The sequence below is a fragment of the Pogona vitticeps genome, chromosome 7 (genome assembly GCF_051106095.1).
Source record: "Pogona vitticeps strain Pit_001003342236 chromosome 7, PviZW2.1, whole genome shotgun sequence".
In the NCBI taxonomy this organism is placed as follows: Eukaryota; Metazoa; Chordata; class Lepidosauria; order Squamata; family Agamidae; genus Pogona; species Pogona vitticeps.
Window position 1 is genome coordinate 28163264 of NC_135789.1, and position 26754 is coordinate 28190017.

General features: G+C 40.4%; 1 protein-coding gene across 22 annotated transcripts in view; it reads left to right on the plus strand.

The window, feature by feature from the left end:
• Positions 1–26754, plus strand: part of MSI2 (musashi RNA binding protein 2) — a 424247-nt gene that overhangs the window by 121913 nt on the left and 275580 nt on the right. For all 22 annotated transcript variants that reach the window (XM_020786864.3, XM_020786866.3, XM_020786869.3 and 19 more), the window contains exon 6: positions 1532–1624. In XM_020786864.3, coding sequence (XP_020642523.1) covers positions 1532–1624 — 93 coding nt within the window. The remainder of the gene's footprint in view (positions 1–1531; positions 1625–26754) is intronic.

The window sequence follows — 26754 nt, forward strand, 5'->3', positions numbered from 1 at the left end:
GTGCTTTATAATTTTTATCCTTTAAGCTACAGGAGTAGATGAATGTTGTAATGGAGGGCCTTGAATCTGTGCGCTAATAAACTGTGTACTTTTAATGCTATTCTCGGGACTTGGGCAACTTCTAGTCTATCTGGGAAGGTAATCTGAGCCGGGAACTGGACAGGAGGAATATGTCCAATTGGTTATTTTGAACATCTGGAGGGTGGGGGAGGAGGAGATTTTGCTACTGTTTAATTTTTTCATTGTAGAATCCTGCCTTTCCTCCAATTAGATTAAGGCTGCCCTCTTCCCCATTTGATCCTCACAACAACCCTTTGAGGTGGATCAGGCTGAGAGATTTGTGACAGGCTTGAGGTCACCTACTGAGTCTCACAGTTGAACAAGGATTTGAGCCGAAGCAATAGCTAGCATGTGGGAGAACCCCAAAGCTTGTTCTTTTCTGAGAACATGTCGTCAAATCCCTGAGACATGGGCTGGGAGGTTGTTAGGCCAAGTGTCTTTATGAAATGTCCTATTGCAGTGGTCCCCAACCTTGGGCCTCCAGATGTTCTTGAACTTCATCTCCCAGAAATTCTGGCCAGGAGAGGTGGTGGTGAAGGCTTCTGGGAGTTGCAGTCCAAGAACATCTGGAGGCCCAGCGTTGGGGACCACTGTCCTATTGCAATGTTTCCCAAGCTTGAGTTGCAGATTTTCTTGGACTACAACTCCCAGAAATCCTGGCCAGCCCAGCTCATGGTGAAGGTTTCTTGAGAGTTTTAATCCAAGAACATATGGGGAGCCAAGGTTGTGAACCACTGCCCTGTTGGGTCTACCTTTTCTTTGGTGAGCTAATGGGGGGGGGGGGGAAGGGAAACTGTAGTTTGTTTATTGTTGTGTTCTGTTGTGAGATCTGCGTAAATTAGTGTATGAGAGAGAAGGCTTTTATTTAATATCAATGTCCCCCTAGGGTTACTCCACAGGAAACCTGCTGCAGCTATCCAGGGTTTAGGAAGGACGACATTTCAGACTTCACCCAAAATCTCCTTGTTTGGACTGGCTATAATGGCTGGAAGATTCTGGGATTTGTGGTCCAGAAAATAAGGTCTGCTAAGCTTTTTAGAGGAGGTGCAGGATGCAAATCTGGATTCTTTTGAATAATGGAAACCTTTGGGCACAGCCATTATTTCGAAGCCGCCACAGCGAGGCAGCAGGAAGTGATTGACACTCAGCTGTGACTTAGTTTTTGCTTTGTATGAAGTAGAGAGGGGTTGTTGCAAGATGAAAATGCTTATTAAAAGAAAATACCCGGTGGGCATTGGGAACAGCGAAAACCAGAACCCAGCCCTCAAAGCTCTCTTAGCTAGAACAGCAGTATTTCATATAATTCAACTGAATGTACCGTATATTCCTTTTCATAGAGAGATTGAGAGAGGGAGATTTTTGTTAACTGGATTAAGGATACTGTCTGAAAACTATGTCTATGGCAGGCATTGTTTTTGAATAATCTGGGCTAATGCTCTTTCTTTCTTTTCTTTTTCCTAATTTCTTACAGATGGTCACAAGAACAAAGAAAATATTTGTAGGTGGATTATCAGCTAATACAGTAGTGGAAGATGTAAAGCAATACTTTGAACAGTTTGGCAAGGTAAGTTCTAGTCTGGATCAACACGACATACTCTGAATTCTTTTGTCTTCCTTTTTATTTTTTTATTTTAAGCCCTGAATGCAGGACACAGCTATGGGCAACTGTGCAGGTGAATGTTTCTAATACAACTCTGTTTGCCTGGTATCTCTCTGCCTTGTGTATTTTTACCCCGAACACACTCTGTCGGCAAAATGTGTGTGAATGTTTACATAAACAAGTAGCTATATAAACAGATAGATGAAAATGAATTACGTATTACCCAGAGTGGATTTGATTTTAAATCAAATTGATTTAAATTTTAAAAATCATACTTTTTATGATTTAATTTTTTTTAAATTGGATTTTTAAAAATAATTTAAAATACAAAATCAATTTCTAGAATTTCAATCATTAATTAAATTGTGATTTAAATCAATTTGACTTTTAAAAATTGTCCATTTTTATCTGTGCTGGTATTATCTGTGACTCAGCTTACAAACAGTACTTAATCTGTGTTGGTAAAAACATTGCACTTTTAGCAACACAGCATTCTTTGTGAAAGTCATTGAACCAGCATGTTGTCCCACTTCAGTCTACCCACTTCATATAAGCTGATGCATTCTTACTTTATCAAATGGTAGATGAGGATGGTGGAATTGTTCATGGTCAATTATGTGTATGCATCGGAGAGGTAGAGAGTAAATTGCATATCACGTGTAGGAATTGCTGTGTATGTTCAACAGTGTGCAAGGTCCACTTTCATTATAAATGGTCTAGAGAGAGTTGCCATGGTACAGTGGACCCTTGACTTACGGAATTAATCCGTATTGGAACGGTGGCTGCAGGTTGAAAAGTCTGTAGGTCAAGTCTCCATTGACCTACAATGCACTGAAAACCAATTAATTGGTAACCGGCCGTTTTTGTTCCATTTTGGGTTTTTTCTGGTCTGTACGTCGATTCTCCAGCTGCATGTTGAATCTAAATTTTGCAGCCAGAGAAGTCTGTAACTCAAAAAGTCTGTAAGTCGAGGGTCCACTGTAAACAAGTTAGCAAGGTCTTTGTGGAAGACCTACAGAAAACTTAACTGGAAATTTGAAATTTTCTAGGAAAAGCATTTAATCTGTGTAGCAAGACAAAAGAGCCGTAAGACACCCTAAGGACTAACGAGTTGCATTTGGCATAAGATGACCATGGACAGTAGCTGACCATAGTTACCCGCAGGCTTTGTACAAGTGGGCCCTCAGAGCTGAGTGTGATGCATAGGAGCTCCGTGTAACAAGATGTGTAACCAGAAGTTTGAAGCTTGATGCCAAGGACAGAAATACCCTTTACCTCGCTGTAAACTCTACTTCTCTGTAAACGGTACCTCTCTGTAAACTCTAGGAAAATTCATACCAAATCCTATCATGATCAGGCAGTTGTTTCCCTGCTTCTACTGGTGGAAGCAGAGGCACAGAGCCACTCAGCAGGATGTCATGGACTGGTGGGCTATCATTTTAATGAACAGGAGAGAGGAGTAGAATGTGACAATGGGGCTACTGGTTTGAATGGCATTCCTGCGAACTGTATAACTTGAATCATAACACAAGTCCTATTCTGGCCCCTCAAACACCAGAGCGTGCATGCAAACAACGTTTTTAAAAAATAGAATTATAAATAACAGGCAATGTCCTGCACTTACAAATTACTTTAGTGGTAACTTTATCTTTTCATGGGATGTGCTTACAGGTAAAAATTTCTTTTGTAACTTTGTTTTAATGGATACTTCACTCTAGTATATAAGCTCAGGTGGTAAACCCACACCCACCCATCCACCTCTCATCTGCTCAGTCCATTGTTTTGCTAGCCGGGATAAGCTCATTCTCAGAAAAATCACACATTTCTTCCATTCTGCTGTTGTCATTCAGCAGGTCTCCAGTTCAACTGATAAGCTCATACAGGTTATGCTTCTGTTCTTTCCTCCTGTATCTGCAGTTCTATGATAGCGGCCAGTAAAAGAACACTGCGGTATCTTGAAATCTGATCAATTTTGACACATCTGTTTAAAACTGAGCTGAAATACTATGCAGGGGTCATTCTTGCACATGTCTTCATCCTGTATCTGTTTCCGCCACAGTTGGCCAGCCAAAAGTGAGAGATTTGGGGTGCTATACAGGACAGCTAAACAAGAGGCCGATAGATACTAGTTATGAATCAAAGTTTTATTATTCCAACTTTTACTATTCAAAAATAAATGCAGTATTCTTCGGAATGTTAGAGGCTTTTATACTGAGTCCGTCTGAAGCACTATTATTAATGCTGACTGGCAGCGACTCTCCAGAGTTTCAGACAGGCATTTTTTTCGCTTTCGCTACCTAGAAATCCCCGGTATTCCTTGGTGATCTTTCCTCCAAATATTAAGCAGGCTTCTAAAATGAGTCAGGATTGGTATGTTCAAATCTCCTTTACTCAAGACCCAATAAAGTTTGTGCACTGCTTTATTAGGATTTGCTTAGGAGATTTCAGAATAGACTGTACTTCTTATTAATGATTGGGAAGATAGTGTCATTATTTAGTTCCTGCTTTAACTTTCAATATGTATTGAATCCACCAAAACAGAGAGGAGGATCATTGTGTTGTGGTGTGTTTTTTTAATGTCTGTGTCTTTAAAACAATATTCATTTATTTTATGTTGTAAATAAGGCAGTCTGGTAAGCCAGGTGCTGTGCAAATTGCAATGAAGTAAGTCTGACCATGCCAGAAGTCTTCAAATCTGTGCCTATGTCATCCTTTTTTTAAATGAAGTTTTATAGGGAAAAGCATCTGCTGATTGCATACTGTTATTTTAGGGCAGTCTTTGAAAATCCTTATTTTGTGTACACCTTCCCTTTTGTGGTGAGGGAACTTCTAAATAGTTATTGTGCTGGATTGATAGTTGTTTTGCAAACCCATTCATTTTATTTTTCAATGATAATCTTCGATTCCGGCAGGATGATGTTTACAGCCCGCTGAGCCCTTTATTAAAGGATTATGGCAGCGTTTGAATGTTTCTTCCCTAGTTATTGTCAAATCTGCCAAACTCCTCCATCTAGTTTTGAAGTTAATAACAGTTTTGCTGCATGCATGTTTCTATGTTTCTCGCATGCACCCTTGAGGAATCATTTTTTTGTTTTGCCATCTGGTGGCTTCATGCTGAGTCTGAAAAATAGACAACCAGGCTGAGATCATCCAAGCGATTTAGTGGGGTTTGGTACCTCTTTTGAGATTTCCTTTTCTTTCTTTCTCTCTCTCTCTCTCTCTCCCCCCCCCGCCACTTCCCTCTCTCCCTATCTTTGAAGGCTTTTTTTCTTGAAAATCATACCCTTAAAAAAAAAACCCTTGTTGTGTATTGCCACCCTAAAACTGGATGCATCCCAAATCAATAGACTCCTTTTATCTCAATTTTCATTGTTATCACTAGCTTTAATAAACAGAGCTATCATCAGATTTTAAAAGTCTTATTAAATAAATCATACGAATTTCAGTTGATTTAGCCCTCAGTACTGTAATAAATGTATTTGGGAGTAACTTGTAACTCACTGAAATGTTATGGGAGATTACGGTACTTCTGAGTAGACGTGCACAGGACTTTCTGTACATCAGGACTGTCTGATGTTTGCATTTTCATATGAGTAAAAACAGTCAGAGAGTACTGTACCGTATTTTTCGCACCATAAGATGCACTTTTCCCCACAAAACAGGAGGGTGGAAAGTCTGTGCGTCTTATGGAGCAAAGAAAACAGATTATATTTTCCTGTTTTCTTCTCCTAAAAAAATTGGTGCGTCTTATGGAAAGGTGCGTCTTATGGAGCGAAAAATACGGTAATCTCTACATGATATATCATCTTAGAAGGACTGTTCTCTTTCTTGAGATAAAAGAAAGGCACATGCTTCTTATAATATGGGGTTTCCCACCTATAGTTTGTCGAAGTTGTCTTATTAAATATTTTAGACCTTAAAATATCTACCTGATTGCGTTGATGTATTTTCCAGTTGATTAAAAATATATTGGTTAAACAAACAGAGTATTCAGTTAAATGTTGCAGCCTAAATAAAAACCAGGTTTTTATGAGTTTTGGTGATCTACCTAACCCTGATTCCAGAAATTCTGATGTTTTGACATAACTTTCTCTTTATAGGAGACAAAAATCCTCAATCATATCATAATGGGTACAAATAAAAGGTTAATGTTTCCTTGTCAGGTCCCAGAGTCTGATGCCTGAAGATCTTCCTAAAAGCCTTCTTGAACTTTATAGACCTTTTTTTTTGGGGGGGGGGGGGAGGATCAGAAGCCTGTGTTTGTCACAGTTGGCCTTTATCCCAGGAGAAGGGGTGATTCCAGAATGAAATGAGACAACCATTTCCAGTTATCAACTTGACTAATTCTACAAGCTTCATTTATTTACATTGCTTCTATGTTCCGTATATGCAATCCCTATTCACCATCTACATCCTATATTCTGTGAGTGGTAGGTGTTAATAAGCCAAAACAGCATCATACACATATAAACACAAGATATTGGGGATGGGGCATGTCTGGTGGATATACAGTGCTGGTTAACTGGGAAGGGAAAATCTGCTGCCATATCATAGCAGAAGTCAAGGGGATGGCAGAAAGGCAATGGAATGGAGTAAACTAAGGGAAGGCATGGCTGCAACACCAAACTCAAGCACCCCACACTGTAATAGTTTGCTGCAGGTCCTACTTGTGGATCTTTGAAACCCAGGCACACGCCAGCAGTATTGGACTATAAAGGTTTGTTGGCCTTGGTCTTGATCGACAGCTCAGTTAATGTGCACCTTCCACGGAAACCAGCTGGATTACGACCCGTAAGTGGAGGCCTTTTAATAAGACATTATCTCTTGCCTGGCAAGGAGCCCTCTGCCTTAAGCCTCTTTACGTATGCATTGTTTTTATTACCCTGTCCCTTTTCACATCCTGATGCCCCTGCTAGTCTAGAAGTGAAATTGACATGGTATGAAACTGGAATGCACTTAACCTCCCATGTCCCATAAGTAACCAAAGTAATTATATGGACTTTAATAGGATTGTTCCAGTGTCTTTGCATTTTCAGATAAGCCAGATATATATCTAAGTTATGGAAGGTCAGGAAATGAATTAGGGAATCCCTGATTGTGTGCTGGCCTTTTTGCACACACACCCATATTACTATTAGACATAGAAGCACTCAGTCCTTGACTGAATGAGTGTCTCTGTGTTTGTTTGAGAGAGAGAATATGCATTTAATAAAAAGCTTCCAGCCTCTTAAAATTTGATTAAACTTTCAAGTAGCTTACTGTTAACGCACTTCTTCTGTAATATGAATGTTCAGCATTTTTTAAAAGCTGTAAGCTGCTGCTAATAAAAGCGATTGAAACCGCTGTGCCCCCCCCCCCCCAATTCCTGGCCACTCATTTTAGTAGGTACCAATTGCTTTCCAGAACTCCTCTGAAAGCAACTCAGACCCTATTCTGGAGACTTGCAATTTATACTTTATATGGTGAGCTGTGTAATTAGTTGGGAAGACTTATGCTTAGTCACTGGTTTATCCTAATCCGCTTTGGCTTTTCCCAACAACAAAGTGAGCTTATTTTGCTAAGCTGAAACAACTCTGCTCCCTTTGTTCCCGTCTTTTTATTGTCTCATTCCTTTCATTCTCTTTTACTGCCAAAAGTTTTGTTTCATTAGGCTTACGAGTCATTTCCAATCCAGTGGGCTGCTACAATCAGACCTTTATATACCTCAGCTGCCCTGTTTCCCACGTCCTTCTGGGTTTGTGTCAAGATGCAGCCGCCTTTGTGAAATTCTAACTTTTTCACTTTGAAATGTATGCCAGGGTTTGATGATTTCAAGCACTGAGATAGTATACTAGGATATTTAGTTTTAAAATGCTATTTGTGGTGCACAAAGGTTAACCCTTGCACATCAGGCTTGTTGCGGGTTTGAGGTCTGTTGAGTTGTTGTTGGTTTTACTTCAGTCTTGCAAAATCTTCTTACAGAAGAGCTGTGCCCAATTTTTGCACCAATGATCTTCTGAATTGCAAAACCTATATAGTATTATTTCCCATAATACATAAGAAGGACAGTGTCGAAGTAACAGGTGTGTTGCGGCTGCTGGATCTCTCAATAAGTTGGAGAGTAGAAGGTAGGAATTTATGCAACATGACAATTTAGTACAGGAATATACTTTTTTGCCCCCTGTTCGGGAAAAAGTGTGATTTCTGTCATGCAATTATTACTCAAAAGATCAAGATATAACTGCTTGAGCATGTTAAAGCTTAGTTAAGCATTTTTGTCATCTTCAGAGATTTCAGGCACTTCCCTGATAAGCAGCCAGGCAAGCAAGGCATGTTATGTTCACCACATGTCTGCTTTCATTAAAAATGATCCTCAGACAGGAAAAGTCTTTCCATGTCTGTCTCGGTGTGTTTCGGGAGGAGAAATTGTCTTTCTGTTCTGGTGACGAACTGGAGGAATATAGAAGACCAAACTTTTGAATGCCAATCAACACTTTGTTAAATGTGCGGAAACCCTGAATGGGTATATAGGTGTGCTCCTTATGCTTGGCCGCAATGTTTTAGGATTAAATTATTTTGTTCAATAGCTTGGTATCCCATTGTCCCTTCCTGTCTTGTTTTGTCCTTACCACAGCACAGTTAGGCTAGACTCAGCAATATGGCCAGTTGGGGATTTGATCTCAGTAATCCTGTTTCATAATTTGTCTACCAGACTGGTAGGTAGTTTACCCTGGGCTGTTTAAGAGATCTTGTGCCTTCGTGCTTCCATCTTTCTGGGCAGATATATGCAAAAGAATCTTCCATTTTCTCTCGCTGTGTGCAAAGGAGAATGGGGTAGCCACTCATTTTTCCTTTCTCAGACAATAATACCCCTGATTGACTTTGACTGAGAAGTCCCTGCAAACAGAACATGAGTGAAGGAAGTGAAAGCACTTTAACAGGGTTAAAATGAATGCAGAGACAACTCATGCACTATGGAGAAGGAAGTGGAGGCATATTGATAGACAGGTTGAGAAAGAATTTCCTTGGTGGCTTGAAATCAGGATAAATAAAGGAGGAAAAATTAAGGATTCCTTTTTTGACATTGCTTTAGATGTGTCTGGACATAGCCTGGGTTTTGTGTTGCAAGAATAGTAGAACCAAGTACCAAGCATGCTGTCCTGCAAAAATAGAAGATTAAAAAACACGATTGGGGTACTTAAAGATAGAACAGGCAAGAGGTGTAATATAATGAAAGATAAATTGAAGTTTTTTCAAGAATTTTATCAGAAATTATATAAAGGAAACAATGTACTGAAAGAGGATATAGAAAATTATATAAATGAGAATTTAAAAACTAAATTATTGGAATGTGTTAAAAGAATATTAGAAGAAGAGATTAAAGAAGAAGAAATTGCTGAAGTCATTAATAAACCGAGAAATGGTAAAACACCAGGCCCTGATGGATTGGGTCCAGAATATTATAAACATCTTAGTTCCATTTCGATACCTAAGCTAAAAATGTTTAATAATAAAATATTGGAAGGAGAGACAGTGTCACCTTCTTGGAAACACTCATTAACAACTCTTATTCCAAATCCTGACAAGGATCTAACAAATGTGGGATCTGATAGACCTATATCTCTAATAAATCAAGATGCTAAAATTTTTACTGCTATATTAGCAAATAGATTTATAGCAAATTATATTAAAGAGGATCAGTGTGGCTTTATAAAGGGAAGACAAATGGATAATTTAACTAGGAGAGTTTTGAACATTATATATGAGGTAGAAAAGGAAAAAACAAAAGCAACTGTTTTATCACTAGACATATTTAAGGCTTTTGATTGTGTGGAATGGCCAACATTAAAGCTGCTTATAAAGGGTTGGGGATAGAAGATTTATTGGGGTTATAGATCAACTATATTCAGATAATACTTCAGAAGTAATAGTTAATGATGGTTTAACAGAGTGGATTTTTTTAGGCCGAGGTACAAGATGAGGCTGTCCACTTTCATCAATATTGTTTTGTATGATTATAGAACTGTTAGCTAGTGCAATAAGAAATGATGAATTAATTAAAGGATTAGGTAAAAATGATACAAATAAGATTAATTTATTTGCTGATGATTCATTATCAACTATTAAAAACCCATTAGAAAGTATGGATAAAATTAAAAATCATTTAGAAAAATTTGGGGAGCTAACAGGATTAACTATTAACTGGCGAAAACCACATATAATGATGTTTATTTACAATAAATATGAACAAGAAACATTTGTAAATATGCTTTTAAAATGTATAATTATATTAAATATTTAGGTATAAATATAGTTAAAGTGACTCAAAAATTAAAGGAGCAAAATTTTAACAAATTAAAAAGTGATATTATGAACAATTTCTATCATCAAATGAAGACATGCAGAAAGATACTTTGAGGAAGGGAGTAGTAAGTAGAATTTATAACCTAATTTTGGAACAAGAGGAAAAAGAGACTGAAATAGAAGGTTTGAAATCAATTTGGGAACATGATTTAAAGACAGAAATTAAAAGAGAGGATTGGACAAAAATTTGGAAGATGAGAGTTTTAAGATTAATGGTAAGAATAAAGGAATTTTTTAAAAAAAAAAATTAGTTTAAGATGGTACATGACTCCGGTGAAAATGAACATAATAAATTCAGACTATTCTAAGGCCTGTTGGAAATGTGATGAAGAAATTGGCACATCTTCTCATATGTGGTGGGAGTGTAAATTGATTTAGAAATTTTGGAAATTGATTTTAAAGAAAATATGTGATATATTTGGAAAAGATACCGAACTTAATTCTAAAATTGCTTTGCTCTCATTTTTTGATAAGATAGAGCTTGATTATTGCTCAAAGGAATTGATTTCTAATTTTTTGACAAGTGCTAGAATATTAATAGCCAGATTCAGGAAAGATAAAAATGATATTAAATTAGAAGATTGGTACGTATAATGAAGTATGGGACATTGCATAAAAAGATAAATTGACTACTGAACTTAAGATGAAAAGAGGGGAAATAAGTTTAAATATTTTTATGCTATTTGGGGTAGATTTATTGAATTTGCATTCATGAAAGGAAAGGTGAAAGCTTCTAAGCAACAATCAATACAATTTTGGAAAGGGGGTTCATAATAAAAGTATTGCTCCAAAAGATCCTGTGGGTATGGAGGTGCACTGTGTTTTAGGTTGTATTAAACCTCCACTGCCTTGTGGCTATATCCACTCATGGAAAGGGCTTCAGGAGATAACCTCGAGGCAAAATCCGGAGCTGGAGTCCCGGAGGCACTTTGTGTCACTCTGCCAACTCCTGCGACGTTGCTGGAACCAGTTGTATTGGCTCTTGCCTCTCCACTGGACCATTTCAGCGACGTGGAGAGGGGGGATTTGCTGCTTGGGTAACAGCCTATCCTCCATATTATTTTACCCAGGCTTCGTGCTCTGGAGAGGACACTCCAGCTTCGCATACAGCGTCGAAACAACACGGGAAGTAGCAGTTACCGGTTATAAGTCTTTGCTCAATTGGCGTAGAGCAGGACGCCAGGGGCTACTTCTGACGGTGGGAGAGGTCATTGCACCTCACTAGGTAGATACCGCCCGCCTTAAGCTGGGCAGCCCCCAGCCAGTAAGGTGCTACCTCGCCACGGTCTGTTAACTCCACGGGGTGCGTGGGGTTTAGGGTCAAACCCGACAAGCAGATCGATAACTGTGCACCATGCAACAATCGTAAGAAAACTTCTGCCCTAAAGCTGGGCACCTGGAATGTACGGACAATGACCCCTGGCTTTCCTGACTACGGCTTTCCTAACGACCTGCAAGAAATAGATGATCGTTCAGCCTGGAGGCAGGCAGTGCATCACGGCCTCTCCCAATTTGAAGAGACTCTTGCCCAGCAGGCCGAGGCAAAGAGGAAGTCACATAAGCAGCAAAACCAGGGAGCCGGACAGGGGACAGACTGGGTTTGTCTTCAGTGTGGAAGGGACTGTCACTCTCGAATTGGCCTTCTCAGCCACACTAGGCGCTGTTCCAAGCCCTCCATACAGAGCACGCTACCATAGTCTTTCGAGACTGAAGGATGCCTAACTAAAGTAAGTATTTTGTATTCTTGTATTTGTTTTGGCAATTAAAAAAAATAAAATTGAGAAAACATCATGCTGCCCTCTCCAAAAAAAATAAAGATGTACTAGCCTGTTGTTAATATTTTTAATACATCACGCATTTGAATAAAGTGCAAGAAGCCAGTCACGGCCTGCTTTACCCAGCAAGTCTTGGTATGTGTGTGTTTCTTAATGGCATGCAGCAAATCTCCATGGCTTTAGCTATTGAGAAATGTCACGAAAGTATGAGAAGTGCCACACTACAAGTTGCTTTCTTTAGGCCACCTTTTTTGGCAGCTATGGAAATATCATCCCATCCAGTTAGAAGATCTCTGCTGGGTTTGAATAAGTTAATGATCCATTGGGGTATTAAACACTCCAAAGGTTAATTTTTCCCTGAGGCTCCAAGGGCCTTGGAAGATGCCATTATAATAGGATTATTAGCATAAGAAAAGAAGGCATTCTCTCCATGAGTTCATTTCAGGAGGATTTGGAGATATACCCTCCAGATGTTGGCTCCATCCTGATGTTCAGGAGAGTTTGATCTTCATAGTAGTGATGGGCTGCTTAACCAAGCTTGAGCACAGTGCTGCTATGTTTCCTCTGCTACGAATGAATGGTTTCAGTTAGTTGAGTACTCTGAAGTTTGCTTTTTAATACAAGTCTGTTCCAAAATGTGTTTTTTAATTTCTTTTTCAGATTTTGTCTCCTGTTAATGATGTTGTATTTGTAAATTGGTTACACTGAGAGAAATTGGAGGTCAGGTTTACTTCATAATTTGTGTATGCAACTAGAACACCCAAAAGATTTTAATACACAACAGGAAAAGAATCTGTGGGCGGATTTTTGTTGTTTTTGTCCACCGGGTGCTAATCTCACCAAAGCTTGCAAAAGACATCCTGAGACAATACGTTGTGTCTCTTACCGTTCTACTTTCCTCAGATAAGAAATGTAAATTGCCCAGTCACATTTGAAGAGCAACCTTTTTAGGAATATAATTTATGCCAATAAACTTTAGAAGGGAACATTTATATTGAATCCTTAGGAATGGTCTTAAGAACAACCTGTCTGTCATCATTGCCGCCCTTTCGCAGCCATGGTGGCTAAGGAATTGTGGGAGCTAGACTTCCAAAACAAACAAACAAACAAACAAAAAACCCACCACACACCACCTTTTCAGAGCTCTGTTTTATTCCTTCCTCTGTGATGCTTTCCAGCCACCATGGCATACTTGAAGGTCATCTTGAGATAATGAGAGGAGAATCAAAGAGGTGCCTGAGAGTAGCAGAACATCGAAGTAGGTGGATACAGTTTGTTTTTAGCATTTAGAGAGAAAGTGGCCAAACAGAATTTAGGACTCAGTTTCTACCATCAACAAATATGGACAGGAAGTAGGGGTAGGAATATCCTTACCTTTATATCCCAGGAGTGGCCTTTGCAGTGACTTCACCAGAGGGAACTTGAAATAACCAAGGGGCAAAAAAGAAGCTCCTTTGTGAGCAAAACAGAGAAGTACATTTGAGCCTTTCTAACTTCTGGGGAGTGCGGAGAGAGAAAGCAAGTCAGGGAAAACATAGTACAGCAGAAGTGAACAGAACAAGGGTTTTATACCTTCCTCCATGGTGGTCTTCGGCCAGTGTACTTGAGAGGCATCCTGCCTTGTAAAGGAAGTACCTCTTTACACGGCACATAGTTAAATGGCGGAGTTGGTTACTGCAAGATGGGGTGATGTCCAACAACTTGTACAGTTTTAAAGGGGATTAGACATTATTGGACGATAAGGCTGACAGTGGCTATTAGTCCTGATGGAGACAGTATGCTGTTGACTATCAGTAAGCTAGGACACACAAGTGCATGCATGCTGTGGTTGTCATTTCCTGCTCCTAGTTTGCTCTTCTGGTATGCAGAATGCTGGGCTAGATAGGCCTTTGGTTTCATCCAGAAACGGCTCTTCGCTGGATGAACTCCAGTGAGATCTTAAGAAAGCTCTGCTGCCCTCTGACAGTTGCTGTAGAAAATTGTAACTTTGTCCTGGACTTGTTAGGAAATATGAGTAGCTGCATATCTTCTCTAAAGTTGTTGATTCGGCTTCTCTGGTTTTACTCCTTTCTTACATGCCTGAGCAAAGTTGCGGAACTGTGGCCATCCAGATATTCATGGAGTGGAGTGCCCATCAGCCATGACCATTGGTTATAGTGGCTGTGGACGGTGTGAATTGTAGTCCTGAACATCTGGGGAATTGCCTGTTTCCTTGAACATTTGCTGATTTAAACTGTGAGGCTCCAACTTTCTGAAAAAAATGGATGTCTTGTTTACTTCTCTACAAGAAAGAAAGAAAGAAAGAAAGAAAGAAAGAAAGAAAGGGGAAGAATAATCTTGTTAGATAACGTATTGGATGGGATAATGCTGCAATATGGATTTGTTGCTTTACCAAAGGGGAAATCATGTTAACTTCCTGAGTAAAGTGCTTGTTACTACTTTGTCTTTTCCTCTCTTTTTTCCCCTTAAAGCAGACAATTTGGGGCCTAAATAGTCCAAAGAGTGGACGTGGAAGCGTTTGAAATATCCGAGAGAGATGAGTGTTCCTTGGCTGCAAAGAGAGGGTGTAGAGAAAAGTGCTATATTGTGGAAAATAGGTGTAATGACACTTTTTTGTACATGCAAGCAAATGGCTATAAATCGGTCACTTATGACCTCGTCAAGTGCCTTTATATATATACAGTCCATGCTATTGTCTGAGGCTAGAAGGCTTTTAGGCAGTTGCAAATGTTATTTCCTCTCTGGTGGTTCTGCAGTGTTGAACATGGTCTCCCACCCACCACCCACTTCGACTCAGTTTTGGGGACTTGTTAGACTCTCAGAAATACCATTTCCTGTTCAATATCTGTTGTATTGTTACAGTTCTGTGTCTCAATTTCAGGCGCTTGGGACAAGCTGTAGCGCATGAGGGTGGCTAAGAACAAAATGACTTACGGCTATCCTGGCAACTTTGAAACCTCCAGCCCTGATCAGACAAAAAAAGCCACTGTCGGGCAAGGAGGTCTCAGTTGCCAGCACTTAACCTATCATGCCAGCCTTTTCCCTTTAATTTCCTCTTTTGTCTGAAGATCCTTCAGCAGAGCTGGAAATAAGTGGTCCTTGAAAGAAGAAAAGAAGTATCCAGAAAGTGCACAGAATGCATAAACTTGCAAGGAAAGTAGCGGGCTTGCCGAAGTTACTAAAAATGTATGTATGTAAAATGGAGAGAAGGAGAAGAATTGTAAACCGAGGCTGCCGTGTTTTGAATCTTTTGTTAGATGTCAGAGCTGTGGTTTTTAGCTGAGTAGAAGAGGACTTGGTAGCTATGGGCTCTGGTGTCATCCAGTGCCTATTAGCATTCCCTTTGAGAAGGTTTCAAAAACGTATCTGTAGACAAGGAGTTAAGTGATGTGCATAGGAAGAAAAGAAAGGAAGAAAGATGGCACCAAGAAATTGTGCTTGCTGTTTTGTGTGTATGTGTGTAAAAGGTAGAGGAAGTGCTGAGGGATGAACATAGGTATTACACCAACAGAGACAGAAATCTACCTGATAAACAATTATACATTGCACTGTCGTGGATGACTTTTCTAATATGTCTTGTTTTGCATCATAAACTAAAGAATTTCATTTTTCAGACATTCATTTTTTTTTGAATTGCAGATTCTCATTTTGATGAGGCTCATGTGTATGAGGGGCTGGTGTTCGGGCTTGGTAGAGTACTTCTCAAGGCTCTACGACGCTTCAGCTTGGGGTCCCGCTATTATCCTCCAGAGCCCCCTGCTGAATTTCTTCATCTTTTTATTGTTATGTCTCAACCGTTGAGAAGGCATTGGAGGAAGGCCTCCTTTCACCTTAACTTTTAATTTTTGGTAGGTTAGCAGCAGGATTGGGCCCAGTGAGATAGGGCAGGAGAACTGTGATGAACAAGGCAAGTGCTGAAGGACATTTAACACAAGGGCCCTCCATGTTCTGGAGCTGACTTTGCACCATAAGAAAAATGCATTTATCATTCTGCATATTTTGCATACATACTTTGTATGCTAAAAAAAAATCAGTCCATTGAAATGGGGACAAGGACAGAGTAGCTCAGGTAGAAAACCAATTTAGGTAATCTAAACAGAAGGCGGATTAACTATCTCTTAATCTGAAACTAGTCCAGATGCACGTGGTATACTAAAGCTTGTGACCTTTCCCGAAGTTATATTTGGGCTAAATAGCAATTAATGATGCAGCTGGGTTCAAATGACTCATGGAGATCTCATTTGTTATGACTTTCAGAGAGGGTATAGATTGCCCAAGAGTTACCATCACATGAGAGATACTTCTGATGAGCCAGAGGTGGGGTTAATTGGCATACAGTATATTTTGTTACATTCTAGTCTAACAAACATTATATCCTTTTTCCTGTAAGTCACAGATATCTAACACATCCCTTTGTTCTTCCACCCCCTCTTTGATAGAGAGGCAGGGTAGAAAACGTTGAACTCGGATAGCGTAGGAGGAACCGAGAAGTTCTTGACTCAGATCTTAACCTGAGCCATGGACTGGAGAGTAAGGCAAATTGCTGTCATGCCAGTCATAGCCCCCTCCAACCATCTGCCACTCTGGGATACAGTAGGAAGGGCCCTAGTGGGCTTGGCCAAATGATGCAATCATTTGGTCAACCCCAATGTCCTGTTTTAGAAACTAGCCATTCCTAAGGTGTTCTGGGGAGCCCATAACCAGGACTTATTCTCCTAGTGTTCTTGCACACAGCTGCTGGATTTGAGGTATGCTGTCTCTGAGCTTTCTATTTTCACCTTCCATGATCAGCACCTGCCAATAGACATAGGAATTACTTCTATCCTTTCTAAAGGATCTGGGTTCTGTGAGTCTGAATCAGACCAAGCCTTTCTCGCCATTCACTTCTTTGGTTCCCCCAAATCCTGCCTGTTTCATTGATTTCAACATTCCATATCTCACTTATCTCAAAAGCCCTTGACGGCACAGAACACTCTTCAAGGAGATGCACCAGAGCTGTCTGGAAGAGGATTTAAAGTACAGATCCAAGGATTCTGCAAAGTGTAGTCACAAGAGTTAAAGTGGCATCAAACTGCAAGAATCACATAGTGTAGATGACATTTCCTATTGTGAACTGAAGCAACCCGTGTGGAGACTTCCATTTCTGGGCATTGCCAATTGTGAAGGATATTGAGAAGTGCAGTCCATGAATATATGGAGGGCTATATGTTGTTCATTCATGTTCTTAAGTACTCTAGAAAAGCTTTTTTTGGAAGTCAGAATGATAACCTTGACATTTCAAGAAGGCCTGCTGCTTGCTCTCCCGTTCCTAGCCACCCACCCCAAACCTAATCAAGACAGAGGCACTAGATCAGGGCTGTTTTTTGACTAACTGGCCTTTTCTGGCTTCTAATCAGGAAAGTGCACCATCGTAATTGTATGCTCCAATATCTGCTAAATTATTGGGGAAGTATATAATCAGAATTGTTTGGGCGTCTTTAAATTATTCATTGAAAATGCTGTGTGAAGCCTAGGAGCTTAAGCCAGAAGTTGCTTACTTTCTCCTTGTTTAAAGTGTCTTCCTTGGCTTGGAGCAAGAGATTTACGATAGATTGTTTTATGATATGTCCTGGTGTTTGAAACTAACATTACACAGGTGAAATAATAATGTAGAGGGGAGGGGGAATCTATTCTTGCTGACAGGGCTTTGATTACAAAGCTGTGCCAGCACTGTGAAGATCATGATTTTTCTGACAAAACATGATGTTTATTTTAAAAATAGACCTTATAAAACCCTTGATCTTGGGAAGCTAGACCTAATGGGGTTGTATTTTTTTGCTAGAGGGGAACACTAGATTTCTCACATGCGGCAGAATCTGGTTAAGAGTTAAATGTCCTTTTTGTTGTTCCCACTTTCCTTTTTCAGTAACTCAGTAACATAAAATGAAAGGACATTTGTTATTCATCTCCTTGCTGCAGTGGCTGATGACCTGGTAAAGGACATGATTCAGTTGGATCTCTTTCACCATAACCCCCATTGAAACAAATGGATCCTCAATATGATTTCTGTCGGCGAGTCCTTGTAGCAAGCTGGGGAGCCCAGTGGCTCTTCAAGCCAATTATGGAGTGAATTTTGAGGATTCTTCCTGACATGAAAACATCTGCAAAACTGTCTTGCCACAAATTTTGTTTCATTAAAATTAAAGTGTGTGTGCAGGGTTTTACTTATTCTTATGTTTCTGGGTCATTAGGTCTTTCCAAGATAGATGAGGAAAAAAAGCAGTTGTTCTAAGTTGCTACCAGATTTCACTTAAATTATAACTCTGAAGAAATTTGTGGCTTCCTTCTCTGTCGAAACAACATACGGGGAGGATCAATCCTCTCAGCTTCCTTCAGGAAGATCAACAGACTTTGTGTGTTCAGGAGAGGAGTGACCTCCTTAGCTTGAACCAATTTGCTTTCTTTCAAAGAAGGATGGACAGTTGTGGCCCTCCAGATGTTGTGGGTGGCAACTTTCACACTCCCTCATCATTAGCTCTGTTGGCTAGCGCTGATGGGCATTGTAGACCAGAGACATCAGGAGGGCCATTGTGGTCGATCCCGGCTTTAAAACAACATGAACAGGAGGGACAAACAGATGACCATACTTTGAGTAATAGAGACTGGGTAATGAATATTACCTTTTTCCTTTTAGATTAAGAGTCAACTACTACTGCAGTTTTCAAAATGGTCACTAAACAAAGGGTGATGAAGTTCTCCACCCTCCACAGCAGGTGCCTCCCATCCATCTGAAAATAGCTGCCAACATCTGGTTCAGTTGCTTCTCCAAAAGCCATAACAAGGGGCCTGCCGTTCAAATGCAGAGAGAGCGTTGCCCCTTTAATGATAACAAGCTGTTGTCTTTCCCCCTTGGAGATGAATTCATCTCACAGATGTTTGTTTAGTTTTGGCAATCTTATCACTTGTAACTCCGGTGATTATGCTCAACTGGAGACTATTACTATGAAAGAATAGTTTTGAACTTGTTCCGCTTCTGGGGCTTTTGTTCTGTTTCATTTCGTTCGCTTCCGAGGCATAATTTATATCAAAAACGATAATGTCGATCCTATTAGCCATGTACCCTTTAAGACATCTGTAGACCAGTAGCTTGCTTCTTGACAGTCAACACTGGTGAATGTCTTTCATCCATGCTGACATTTTTAATGTTCCCTCTTCAACAATTCTGTGGTTTCAACCCTTTGTTTAACACCACTTTCTAAGCAATTACTTCTGTCTCCTCCTGTGAATGATCCTTCTGACCCGTGGTTATATGTGTGTATATTTTTGCAACCTGTAAATCGTAAAGGACTCTCTGGGAACTCTCCTTTGGAGAAGAGGGCTTTCGATGATGTTAGTAATGGCTACGAAGAATATGTTGGTCTCTCCTAACAGGATTGTTTGCTTTAGATGTGTACACTATTGTATGAAAACTATGATAGGAATCTGCTACCACCTAATAGGCCCTTCTCTGTAATCTACCAACATTCCACTTTTAGATCTTAGTTACTGGGGCTTGTTGTTGTTGTTTTGTAATTATTTGAATGCAGGCATTTTGCTGAAGTGCCTGAGTTTCGACTCTAGTAAACAGAGATTTATTTTTAGAAGCTTGTTTATGGGCCTCGGGTGACTCAGATGCGGCTGAAGAATGTGTCACTGATGGCGAGGTCACCATACATGTAATTTCTCAGTCCATAAATAGATATTGATCCAAAGAGCCGGTGACATGATTTCTACATTATAATACGTGAGGGAGGGGGAACTGTGGGGTTTGGGCCAATCCCATTGCCCTTCAAGTTTTCCTTGCCCCTATTATTTATTGTTTATTTATTATAAATATGTATGCCCAGCCCACCCATTTCCGAAGTCCGCTGTAACTATCCTTCTTTGTTTGCTGGTATTTGTATACTTGCATATATCATCCATTGGATTTCCAGGTGGTTTATAATAGCAAATACATAACCTCTCCCCCACTCCCACCCCGCAAATAAATCAAAACAGGCAAAACATTCTTAAAATACAAGGGTAAATAATTTTTTGGGGAGGAAGCCTGCCATTTAAAGTATGGAAATATGAGGACCAGGCTGTTCTGGATCAATATCTAGCTTTATTGATAGGCCAAGCTTAATTCATCCCATCCCAATTTCTGTCTGTGCTTCCCCAATAAATTCCTGAAATGTCTGTCCCAAATTTTGGACCCTGAGGCAAGGTTTTCAAAGTTAGAGGCAGTTTTTGGGGGGTTTAGCAGTCATTGACAGAACCCTTGCGCTGTGTGCTGCTAAGGTTGAAGCCAGTGTAACGCTTTTCCTTGTTAGTCACGTTAAGAATTGGCTATGCTTTGCTTGGCACCTCTTTTCTTCTCATGGTGGTTCTTATAATATAATGATAATAATAATCTTGAAACTCCAGAGCTGGAAGGGACCCTATGGCTCATCAAGTCCAACCCCTTTCAAGTAGAGGGGAATCGAACTCCCAGCTTAAACCACCAAGCTATGTATCAGTTCTTGTAGGCTGACAGAAGACTCAAAGTGGGAGGCTAAGTGAGGCCCTTCCTTGTTTTGCTTCTACCACCAGAGGGAAATGTTTGTATCAAAAGATCAGGACTTTTTGATGGCAGTGTCTTCTGCTGTTCTCTCTCTCTCTCTCTCTCTCTCTCTCTCTCTCTCTCTCTCTCTCTCTGAAAGGGTGTACATTGGTTTTAAATTGTTTCAATCTGTTTTCATTGTTTGTTTGAATCTGTTAATTTATTTAATACTATCAAAACATTGTAACTTTTTAGCTGGAATAACACACGACCTATAAGGCCTGCCCAGATGTTGCTAGTCTCTGTGTGTATTCTGAAAGTGCTTTTGAAGCAACTGGAGAAGGAAGGCATGGGTGCCCATGGAAAAGCTAGTCATTGTCCTGTGAGCCGGTCAGGCAAGACATCAAAGGGGATGACACACCATCAACCCTTTTGTTCTTCCATTCTCTCCATAGTGTGGTATGCTTGGCGAAGCAGCAGCAGCATTTGCTTAAACACTTCATCTTCCTGAGTTGAATGATTGACTCCATAATTGTCAGAACTTTTTTTTCATTTTTGAGAAGAAGTGGGTGGCTCCATTGAGAGAGTCCCCTGTTAACTGGACTGGCCACTGCCATGATTTTGCTGCTGAACAGATTTAGGAATGGCCCTATATGAGCCATAGGCTTGACTCCAGAAAGCTGTCATTCCCAGGATCTTTGACTCATTAATGAGACTAGAGCTTTTGAGATGACATGAGTGGAGATGCTTCCACACTCTGGTGCCCAGATGGTGGATGGATGGGAAGGATGGAGCCCCTACAATGCCACAGGGAATCCTGTCCTTCCACCTTCTCTCTATCATAGTGGCCGGTTTCACTCCCTCTCCTTCTCCTCCCATTCCCTGACTTTAAAATCTTCAGTGGGATCGCTGTTACCCTGTGTAAAATGATCAGGGCGACAGGGGCCATCATTTGCTTCAAGAGAAGAAAGAAATGGTTCAGGGTGAGAGTTCAGCTGATTGCAGTGCTTCCAATCTGTCAGTTGTGGTTAGATATGGGGAGCTAGACTTCTGTTACCGCTCCAGGCATCACAGTAGGTTAGTAATTCTTCCAGTAATTCTGTAAGAAGGCCTATAGTACTGGAGTGCCAGAACTAGATGGAGAGCTGGTAATCTGCCTAAGGCTGCCAAGGAAGGACAAGTATTGGAAGGATGTTTGAACCAGGCACATCTTTCCCTAGAGCTCATTCTGTTGAGCTGGGGTGGGTTGGCAGCGCATTTATTTATTTAAAATATTTATACTCTGCCTTTCTCTCCAAGAAAGACCCAAAGTGGCTTTCAATACTGAAACAATATAAGGCAATATAATTATAATATTTACACATAAGAGCTTGTGGCCCCTAGATGTCACTCAACGTCATCTTCTGCCAACCCCAACCAAACTAGCCAATGGTGAGGGATCTCAGGAGTTGCAGTCCAACCACACATCCAAAGGGATAAATGTTGCCCACTCCATCTTAAATATTGCAACCAGCCCTGAGCAACTGAGATCATCCAGATGTTTTTGTGATACGAATCCCCCTCAGTCTGTGCCAGCACAGCCAGTAATGAGGGATTGTGTGAGTTGTATTCAAGACGTATTTACACAGCCACAGATCCCTGTCTCCTGTTAACACAAAAGGCAAGGCTTCCCCCCATGGAAATAATCACAAGGTCTTGGAGAACGTGAATACGACTGTGGTTTTTGTTTTATTTTGTTTGTTTGTTTGTGGATGTGTATAGTATTATCTTAACAGAAGAGGCTGGAGTCTCTCTGTTTGGAAGTGCAATAGAATCATTGTTGAGACCAGGTAAACGTCTGTGTCCATTAAGAAGAAGGTGCTGTCCTGAATTTCCGTTACCTGTAATTATTACATCTGAATAAACCATAAGGGCAGGTATCTGTGACGTTCATATTGTAGCTTTTAGTCTTTATTATATGCTTCTCCTGAAGGGGCAATCATTGCGGTGCACCAGCTGGTTGTTCCTGTGACTCGACACTCTCAGGAGATGGTTGATGATAATGCAAACACAAGCTAACAGAAGTGCCAATGTGTTTGTGCGTATATTTATAGACACATTGTTTACCAGGTGAAGTAACCCTCTGGAAAGCAAGGGATACTTAACCACTCCATACTACCGAGAGGTGTGCTCTTGGAAGGTGACCAACCTCCTTTGTGTTTCTGCTTAGCACGGTGGGATGTTGAGCCCTCACTGTTACCCTGCTCATTTCTTCTAAACAAGCGAACAAAGCATTGTCAAGTGTTTGCATGAAACAAGGAGAGCGTCTTTTGTTAGAAGCAAGCAGGCAGAGGATGAGAACACCTTGTGTGTGTGTGGTTTAATAAATTCTTAATGACTTGTAGGAGATTCTTACTAATGTTTTGTGTGAGATGTGCAAACATGGATTCCCGCTAACCAGCTTTTCTTCCACATGTCCTCCTTGCTTCACTAGATTCATCAGTAAATTTGACGAGTTGCTAACTTTTTCCACAGCAGAACTTGAGCCAGTGTCTATATCCATTTCACAATAAGGAGTTTATGATGAGAATCCAGTTGCTGCCCACAAATTGCCAGCCCCCTTTGCAATCTCCCATGCAGCCTAGAAGACTACTCCGAAAAACTGGGAAACCTTTTTGGCACTTTTTTGTGTCAGAGAGAGCTGCAGTGGAAGGGGGGAAAAATCTTGAATCTCCTGGCATGGGATAACGAATACAGAGTTTGTTCTTGGCTCGATTAATCCATAAAGCTGTTTTATTGATTAAAATTCTCTACCCCCAGCTATTAACAAACTAAAATTCATATGCATTGTCAGCATATGAATTTCAATGGTAGGGAATTTGGCCATGTGCCTGAACATGTTGTTGAAATACTCTTATACCAGGTAGTATGTCCAGTAGTCAGCGACAATGTATTCATAAATATCTTCCAAGTGCTAGATTGAGAAAAAATGGTTTAGGACATCTCCCTTAATGGGATTAAAATTAATATATAACCACAAGAATATATGTTTGGAATGAATGCATATTCAAGAAGAAAGGGTTGAAAGAGCACTTCATATCATGTCTAAGTCTCAGGGCTTTTTATACTGTTATCGTGGGTTGACGTACATCAGAGGTGACATGAGGGCACAGAACAACAGCCATGCTTCCAGTGGAGTATAACGGTTACAGGGTTTCCAGAGACCACATGTAGTGAAACTGCTTTGATCTCCTTACTCTACTTATGTTTCAGCATCTGGGTCCATCATTCCCACATAGGAAGTCCTGCTTCTGCCAACTTTCACTTTTTTCCTATTCCTCAATAGCCAGTGAAGGGAAATTTAATTGTATTTTCTTCCAGCATATCGGTACAGGAAGGTTCTCCTGCAGAGAGCTGTGCACTGATCCTATTCTCCTGTGTTCTCAAAGGAAGAGATTGTGCTGCTGATCATCTTTTTCCAGCGTGGTTCCTTCTATAATTTTGGTGAGATGCTCGGATGCAATTGGATGTTTCAATATTGGAGAGAACAGATGTGATCCCATAGATAATTTGTGGAATCTATTGTTTCTCTATGTATGCACGCAATTAGTATTTATTTATAGGCCACACCTCTCTGCATCAAAGGCATATTCAACGAAACATACAGAATTTTAAAAGTAGTAAAAAAAAAAATCCGCTTTGCAGTTCTAAGACGATTATTCTTATTAAATAAGGCAAATTGGAATTATAGAAACAGCACCAGCAGGAGAGAAAATAAAACACACACCAGGAATAGCAGATTAAAACATTTTTGTCCAGGGAATCCAAATTTAAAGAATATACAGTACTCACCAAAATAAAACAGTCTTAAGATCCTATTTTTAAAGCTAACAAAGGAGGGGCAGAAAAATAGCCTTTGGGATTTTGTTAAACAATGCCAGTAGTAAAATAAAATGATCCATACCAGCTCATACCATGACTAACAGGGAAGAGGTTGAGCAAAAAGATCTTTGATGGGAAGGAGACGGACATGACTTAAGGCAATTTCTACTGTGTTAAGAGGAGCTCACTGCACCTCCAGGCCAGCACATACGTAATACCATGGTGTCTTCGCCATGACACCTCTTCCTGTAAAAGGCCTGGAACCTGGTAATGACCGGAAGGCCACTTCTGATTTGTTCAACAAAACAAAACAAAACAAAACAAAATGGATGCTTTCTGGTTTTAAAAAGAATATGGTTTGTACACCTAGTTTTGGAGGGGAATTCCACCTGGTGAAGGTGGGGTGATCTCACTTTTGGAGAAGGACCTTCAGTTGGCTGATTATCTGTACTTAAAGAGTAACGCTTTGACCAGAATGGTGTGAATCATTTTGATTTACCTTCATTTGATAAATGGTGGAATATGCAATTTGGACAGAAAAATCTTTCATTTTCATGTTGAGAGCCAGCGCTCTGTTGAAGGGGAGTCATATCAAGTGGAATTTGTTAGGTTTTGAATCAAGAGGCGGAGGATAGTTAAATCTTAGGTGATCTAATGTATTTATTCCTTTTGCATATCACTATGGATTACTGCTGCACACGCACGTGCTGAGCAGACTCCCTTTAACTCCAGCATTAGATTTGCCCATTTATTTCTCTTGGCAGTTTAAGAAACCTTTTTCCACGTAATGCAAGTGGGCTAATAATAGGCCATGCTGTGGGAGCGTTGGGCTGCCAGCAGTTCATAAAATCTGGATTCATTTACTCTGATGGGTCTCCACCGGCCCCTCCTGTTTGGCCGGCTCCCGAAGAGTCGATTGTGTCAAAGGAAAAGAGCAGTGAGAGATTAAATGCTCTGTGATCGTGAATGCAAAGTGAATCAACACAACTAGGAGGTCACTTTTCCCCCCTTGGGGGGGGCTGGCGGAGGGTGGGGGTAGCCGTCGTGTTTCTGACACTGAGGAATTTGACCTTGTCTTTTGATGCAGCGAGTTCCTGACTATCAGTCATGCCTGAGATGTTGTCAGGCTGAGTCGCTCCTTTCCGAGGAAGAGCGTTCGTTCCCACCGCTGAGGTGACCTTGTGACACACACGCTGAAGGTCGTGCATTCCCCAGGATGCTGGTGGTCTCTCTGTAGAGGGAATCTGGCAGGGAGGGGGCTAAGCATAAGGCCCACATTGATTCCTTCTAAGTGCTCTTTTCATTCATATCTTCCTACCTTTCCTGCAGCTCTGCTATTTTGAGGAGACACTTGTTTTTCTTTCCATCGGATAAGTACGATTAAACCATCCTGACTGCCTTAATCTTAACTATATCAGTGGCAGTGATAGGCGATGTAATTCTTTTCATTCTTGTTAATGTTCTAAATTTTCTCCAGTGCTTGCATGCTCCTTGCCCTTGTAATTGCCGGAGAAGAAAATTAACCCTTCCATTTCTGCTTGGAATTGCAAAAAGCTGTTCTCAAGAGTCTTATCAAGGTTTCCACAGAAATTTTGTCCTTTTACTACACAAGGCTGAGTGGTTCTCAACCTTGTCTCCCCAGAATTTCTTGAGCTAAAATTGCCAGAAGTGTCACCACAATCTGTGCTGTCCTGGGTTTCTGGAGCAGTAGTCCAAATACATCTAGGGACTCTAAATTGAGAACCAAGATTAATGTGGTTACCACTTTAGCTCTTTTCAACATACATTGTTGTAAGGTCCTAGCAATAATCTCTTATTGTTTGGCTGACTAAATTGAGCACCAGGATGGGAATCAACATATGTTCAGGTTTGCACATGAGAGTGTTGGAAAGCTATGATTTCCCCTTTCAAAATACCTTTGGAGACTACAGTACTGAGTGGGGAGAAACTTTAATGCTGGGATGATTTTTCTGGGAATGGTGATAGTTGGTCATTAAAGATGCCCCCTCTCCAATATTGTGGTCTGCAAAGGCTTCCCCAGGACAAATGAGATCTCGAGGGATTCTCACAACTCCCAGAGGTGGTTGTGTTGGAAATTCCCCCCCCCAAAAAAGGGAATTGATGACATCATCAACCTTACACAGTGCAACATTGCACAACAGGATTTTAGTCATGATTTTTCCAAGCAAATGTTTTTCAATGGAACCTAAAGTCTTCTCGTTCTCTGGTAGAGTGTCTTGGAAACGAAAATACCAGTTCATAAAAATTGCTTGCTGTAGCTTGTTTATTGACCACTAGTGGAGACCTGTAAAGAAAGATTATTTTTCTTTCAATAGATGTTAAGATATCTTTTAAGAAAAAGACAAAAGATTTGTGTTTATTTATTTAAATGAAAGCCTACGGTGGAGAGTAGGGTATCTGATTGTTTTTATTCCATCTGTGCTCTGTGGATCTTAAATCTGGTTTTCAAAAAGTAAAAGACAAACTTGCTACAGCATGCTTCATACTTAATGCAAATGAAGAGATTCCAAGACGACAATGATGATTTTCAGCTGACCAAGTATGATGCTGACATT